At 36.6% G+C, this 7,047-nt stretch overlaps 1 protein-coding gene across 1 annotated transcript; it reads left to right on the top strand.

Moving 5' to 3' along the window:
- The first annotated feature begins 1,013 nt into the window (after positions 1–1,013).
- LOC110452364 (protein sax-3-like) lies at positions 1,014–6,511 on the top strand. The gene is made up of 5 exons (XM_021500839.1): positions 1,014–1,088; positions 1,593–1,682; positions 4,720–4,771; positions 5,178–5,261; positions 6,274–6,511. Exons 3-5 carry the CDS (start codon positions 4,765–4,767, stop codon positions 6,504–6,506), a joined length of 324 nt encoding a protein of 107 aa, XP_021356514.1. The 5' UTR covers positions 1,014–1,088; positions 1,593–1,682; positions 4,720–4,764; the 3' UTR covers positions 6,507–6,511.
- The last annotated feature ends 536 nt before the right edge of the window (positions 6,512–7,047 follow it).

Raw genomic sequence — 7,047 nt, 5'->3', positions numbered from 1 at the left:
ATGTCATTAAACAGTGATTAAGCTAAGCACCCTTTGAACAACTGGGCCCTGATCGTTATTGTATAGCTCATTCTTTAATTCGTTTTTGGGCCATTTTTTTTATAAATCGTTACTGTTCCTTTGTAAGATAATTATTGTGTGTGTGAGGGTGCGTGGGTGTGTGTGTGTGTGTATGTGGGGTAGGGGTAACAAAAATACTTTACGAATTTCAAAACTAGGTGGTGTACTGTTGGATTCGAATTAATAATGAATAACGTGTGTATACTATTTACCAATCAACAACTTGAAAGAGACTATTGTTACCATAAAGGTTACCATTATGAAAAGATTCTTGTGACACAACCAATAAGTGTTTCTATGTGACGTTGCGATGACTAATACGGTATGTACACTGCCACCTCCATCAGACAAATGACCAGTGAAGCGTATGTGCACAAAGTCATAAAATGTGTACGAGTTGTCCACAAATCGATGTACCGAAATGACTCGATTGAGCTACGCTTTGTTTAATATTTTTTCATTCTCTTTTCATAATCCTTACTTACCAACCTGAAGAAAATGTTTAGAAACATCAAGGTTACGGCAAACCTCGGGGATTGTGAAATCCACCAGTAGAGTCTACCGCCGTGTATCTGGTTATATAAATGTACGATACACACGTGTGAAAGCACTTATGAAATATGGCAATAGTTTGCCAAAAAAATAACAGCGTTGCACTATACAGCTACTTGGTCCTTCTAGGGCTCATCGGTGATGCTCGGGGCAAGTTGGAAAACTGAACAAAAAAAAAGTATATGGCGCCTGACCCTTGACCTGGCCTATTTACATCTATCGACTACTGACCTACCTGTTTCCTTTGCTTATCAGGATAATCTCTGGCTACCTGGACAATGGAGACAAAGACACAGTCACGTAGTTTAAGTATTATCTATCATTGTTTCATTCTAAGCAGCTTTATTTTCAATGTATGCCTTACAGTTTACGTATGTCTAGACTTGCAGGCATTACGTAAGAGTTATGACGAGTTACAACAGAGTGTTACTGATAATACTCTACAAATTCAGAAGTATACCGAACTTAACGCATTGGTAAGTTTTATTTACTTCAATATATCACTTGTTCTGACGTATCAGCGGTATATAGAGACTGATTTGCACGAGACTTTCATTCATAAATATTCATCTTCCATTCACGAATATTCGTCTTCCATTCATGCATATTCATCTTCCATTCATGAATATTCATCTTCCATTTATGAATATTGATCTTCTTATGGTATTAATCCTGTTTTTTGCGTTGTTGTTATTTTGTTAATTCAGACAACTGTTTTTTATCATATTTCTTTGTTCTCTAATTATTTATTTTTTATTTTAAGTCCCGCAAGGTACTGGTTTCTTTTCAAAAATGATAAATGATTTATCTAAGCTAAAGTCATCTCGGGAACATTTTTCAATTGTATAATCACATGTTTTGAAGTAGCGTCTTGTCGATTTGTGAGAATGTGAACGAAATAAACTTAAACATACCTTTACATTCTTTTAGGGGAAATGATACATCTGTAAATAATTTAGAGACCAAATTCTCTATTCCAGAATGGGAATAGCAAGAAAGAAGAGACCTTATCCCGAAAAGGGAGACAACTTACGTCACACAATTTGATATCAGATTTGATACACGCACAGGTATGTTTGAAAATGATGCATTTTTTTGGTGAAAATTGTAGACTGGTTACGAAAACATAATGCCTTGTCGACAAATATATAATTTAAAACAGTTTAAGATAAAATTCAAGGCGCGTTACGTCATCTGTAAGAGACGAAATTGCAAGCGGTTTCCATATTGCCGTATATTTTAATAATGTGATACATTAATATATCCCAATATAGATATCATTATCTTAGAAATTCGATGTATTTTCTGACAATTTTATGTAACAAGCGTAGAAGTACAGCAAAGGAAGACATATAAAAGTATGTGTGAACTGCCCGTCCTGTCTCCGAAACAACGATTATATGAATGAATATGGTCACCGTATGATGACTTTTTAATATATAGTTTACTTAAGGAATGAATCTTTTTTTTTTTCAAAAATAATGAGGTCATAACAACAATGGCTTTCTGGACAACTTCCATGAATCGCAATAGCAATTCATGGTAAATATGACCAGAAAGAAAATGTTGTTATGACACAATGAATGTTGAAAAAATCAATTACATATATTTACATTTTTAAGTGCTTTGAACTATTCCGATGCAAGCATTAATAAAAAAAAATCATACTGGTATTTACATGGGAGCAAATCAATTCCGTCTTTGCGTGTTGCAGAATTATCCTCTCTTAGGAGCAGGTATTGATTGTTACGTCATTGGTTTGTGTGAGAAAATTAGGTAGTTTTCTAAAAAAATTGATGACGTTACTTTCACAAACAAGTGACGTAACAATCAATACCTGCTCCCAATTCTTGTTAGCATAACAAAACTACATTGAGGGCTGTTTCACGGCGGACGTGAACAGAGTGCGCCATGTGCTTCGTCATTGTAGTGTATAAATACGCAGTGATGAGGTCATCTGTGTTATGCAAAAATTAATGTCATTTTCGTCAATCAGCCCAAGCATACAGAATGTAAATATAAACAAGTAGTACACAAACATGACGATGATAAACATACGACACATACATCATTGCGTTATCTATATTTAAAGTAAAACGAATCGAATACTACATAAGTACACAAATGCATAAGCACATAAATACATAAGTACATAAATACATAAGTACATAAATAGCGCGACACACTCGACGTTTACTACTGCTTATAATCCTCTTCTTCCTGGCTATTGTACAAGGGAGTTAACTCTTCCATGCTTATTGGTCATTTACTTAAAATAAACAAAATAAATAAATATACAACATTTGATATAGCGCCCTATCTAGCTAACATAAGCCACTCTAAAGCGCTTTACAGTACATCGATAAAGAATTTTAATACAGTCTATAATATTAGCATGTTTATTAATCAATACAATATTGAGGAATTCGCAGGAGCTGCCTTATCGGGCGCTAACTACTAGTCATATGCCACCTGGCTAATATCTCCCTATGTGTGTATGCATGTATGTGTGCTGGAGATGTATTGTGTTCTGTTTGTAGTGGGACCGTGCTTCCAACGGTATCATTAATAGTGCCACCTAACTTGAATGCTACAGTACAGATACCGCAACACCCACCCCAGACCATTTTATACTCCACCTGAAGTTGTGTGGGCAGGTGAAAAACACTTTCTCTAATATTCCATGCGTACGGCGACTTCAGGGATCGAACCCCGGCTGCCTGCTTGGAAGGCCGGAGTATTAACCACTCGACCACAACCACGTGCACTCGACCAATCCGCCCATGAAACAGAAATTAAATCAAAGCGCATAATTCAGTCTTGTATGCTTCCGCTATATAGTTCGTTATTGAAAATAGAAAGTAGAATCTATGACACTCACCTGTGTTACATAAAGTCTTCTGATACTCTTCTCCAAATAATAATCCATACTTTAAATAATTGCTGAAAACAAATGTTTATCTCCGGTGCATTCTACGAGTGTTCTGGTGGTGAAATTCGTGCACTGGGTTTGAGCGTTTGGAGTGTTTGTTTTCGTGACTCTGATTTAAGAAAGCACATGTGAAGACTGTCAAGCATTGACGCTATCTGTACGGTCTAGCTCTTTATATATTGTTAACTTGGAAGAAGGAAATATATATATACTTATAAACCGTATGAGTGATGAAGCATAACCTCTATTTAGATGATTCAAACGGAAACGTAATATGACAAATCGTGCTTAGGTTGATGACGGTAATTAACCATTGTTGCTACCACGGACGGGACGATATGTGAACTGTGTATGGTTATCAAACATTTCTGTAATACAGCATGCTTTTTCTGTTGTATTTATTTATGAAAATGTAACAATTTAAGAACATGACACGACTGTCGCTGCTGTTTGACAAGGATTCGCGCTGTGTCATATATTATCCAATCCGGTGTAAGGGACATAACCCTTACGTTGAGAAAAATAATTCAAATATATTCCAAGAGCATTTGTGAGATTTTGTGATGAATTGTATATTCAATGACAGTAAATAAAGTATTTACATATATTAATAATTATTATTATTATGAATAAAAAATAAATAAAAATAAAAGGAGTACAATGCCGATCTCTTTTCTCCATGCATGTTTTCCCACTACTGTTAATTATCCTTCCCTTCAGAAGCACTAAATGCACCTATTCTTTATTACCCGTTCACCGATTGCCATTCTGCATGTAACTGCTCATGTCACATCATTGGAGGATGCTAATTAATGAAAGTTACAACAATGCGTCACAAAAGAGGGTGAAAAAAGAGGAGAGGGAGAAATGTTTTTAAAGCATCATTTAAGAGGCGATTGATTTTGGAAATTCCAAAGGCAACATCATCACATGACCTGATTTTCAATTAGCAGAATACAGACCACATATCTCAGGTATTATAGTTGATATTGATGCTCAACGTGTTAATGAAGCAATTCAATTTAAAGTGGTGAGCGGCTTTAATGTCACACTGACATAATTCTAGTTTGGTTATAAAATAAATTTGTAGTGTCAAAAAAGCATATAATTTATTTTGAAATATTCATATTTGTTAGATCTAAATGCCATCGAAAAATATTTTTTTTTATTTTTAGGCACAGATATTGCAAACGCATTGCACCAACAGCAGCAGAGTTTGCATGCAAGGTAATTTTTTATTGTTTTATCGGATATTAGTAACCAATATCTTAATGATTTTGGAATTATCGGAAACATTAAAAAAGAAGTATGATAAAGGGTCTAGCCATGCTATGACGGGACATATAGAGATATCCCGAATGGGAACGTTAAAGTGATTAGCTATGGGATGAGGGGGTTCAATAGAGGTGTTCCGAAGAAGTGTGATTAAGGGTCTATACGTTAAGTACATGTATCTGCCTTCTGTTTCAGAGAAGTCTCTGAAGTCACAACAATAATTCAGAAAGAAATGATTTTCAGACGATATTTGAGCTTCTAAAATCTGGTTAATCCATTATGAAATTAATGGGGTTTTTTCAACTGTACAAAACTAAAGGGGAAAATTAATTTCTGATGACACTTTACCTATCTTTAGGGCCTAAAGGAGACGCTGGTCCGAAAGGGGATACTGGATATGTTGGGCTTCCAACGAACCCGAGTAGGACATGTATTTGTCTAAGTAAGTAAACAAAAGTATCCTAAAGTATGTAAGGCCGGCGTTTATATAATAAGACGACAGTTACCGTGAGGTTTCCGATTTTCTTTTATTATTTTCCGCATGATTCGAACCCGGGACCCTTCCGTTAACGCTCTATCAATTGAGCTACCTGGTCTTTATGTGACGGATTACATTGAGTAACTTTTGCAAACAGCTGAAATAGATTACTCATTAAAAAATGGTGCTTTGAAGGCTGAAGTCGAATAAATTCTATAAAATAGATAGGATTGATAAAAACACATTAAGAGATCAATCGGAGAATAGATAAAAAAAAAAAACCAAAAAAAAACAACAGAACAGTTACTACTGTCACAGAAATGAAGCTAACACATACCGTTTAAATATCCCCCTGTCACTGCAACAAATTCGGGCATTGGAGTTTTTTTCCCCGGGCGAATACTGTTTTTCATTCATCTTCCTGAACAGAAAACCATAACTACCAGCCATATGACATATAAATAAAATTTAAAAAAAAATGACGGCAAGGCGTGACCGAGACTTGAACCCAGGACCTCCAGTCATTATACCGTCGCTCGAATCAACTTAACTATTAAACATATACTTATCTGGTCAAGCATCACCATAGTTGCGTAAGCAACGAAATTAAAGGGAGGTAACTGTATGTACGAAACATCAAAGTGGAACTCTCTAGTGTTTTGCATTCAGTAAGACATAGATCCGTTCAATTGTGAAACAAGCTCTATTTACGTTATTACTCGTTCTTGCCGGCCCCGATGTAAGCGCGCCTGTGTCTCAATAAGGAAGGCATCTGGAGTATCCGGAGGAAACCATAATGGTCCGACAAATATCCCAATACCTTTACACGTCCGATCGGGGAATCGAACTCCGGTCGTCATGGTGAAAGGCGAGTACGTCATGCAATTGGCCACCCGAACACCTTTTACAAATCCATGTTGCTCCTTTCTCCCGTCGGGCGATTTTTTTGGACATGTTTCATTATATTGTATTTCAGTTTCTCCAACTATTCATAGCGGTAACGTTACACCACACCTGCAGCCAGAACGACCGACTGTGTTGGACTGTTCTGCCTCGGGAAATCCAGATCCCTTTATCACGTGGTCCAAGGACGGTGTTAGGATAAATAACAAGTCGAATCAACATCTCACTGTTACTCATCCGGGTAACTATACGTGTACCGCGGAAAATATTGTGGGCGTGGCTACTTTTTCCTTTTATGTGACGTGATTCAAAATAAAGTACATCTTTTGAATTAGTATCTTCGTTTTGTTTTCATATCCCAGAAAATATCATTTTAGTTCGGCACAAAATGATGAGTTTAGTCCATTTCGATTTTGATTTATGAACGCTATTTCTTCTGATAATGTTCACACGGTAACTCGAGTATCAGTGGAAATGTAGTGAAATGCAACGACCGAATCGGGGTTCGAACCCGGGACCCTTCCGCTAACGCTCTACCAATTGAGCTACCTGGACACCGACGATCGACCCAGTCCAGTTCCTCTACATTCCTCCCTCCTTTTGTATAAGCATGGCCCCCGAAGACAAAGCTAGTTACAACTCAGGTTCGTATATCCTCTTGTTAGGCATTCACCCAGTGCTTGAAACAAGAGTTTGCAAGTTCGCCAATATTGTAACAGGAGAAAAAAACAAAAGACCAGACAGGGGTTCGAACCCTGGACCCTGGTCTGATCTTGAAACAGGAGAGGTGTGTATACAATCCTCAAATATATCAATATTTGTTTTTTTTAGGATTATTAGTGAATTT

The sequence above is a fragment of the Mizuhopecten yessoensis genome, unplaced genomic scaffold, assembly GCF_002113885.1.
Source record: "Mizuhopecten yessoensis strain PY_sf001 unplaced genomic scaffold, ASM211388v2 scaffold6647, whole genome shotgun sequence".
NCBI lineage: Eukaryota > Metazoa > Mollusca > Bivalvia > Pectinida > Pectinidae > Mizuhopecten > Mizuhopecten yessoensis.
The sequence above is the reverse complement of the archived record's forward strand: the minus strand, read 5'-3'. Positions and strand labels throughout refer to the sequence as shown.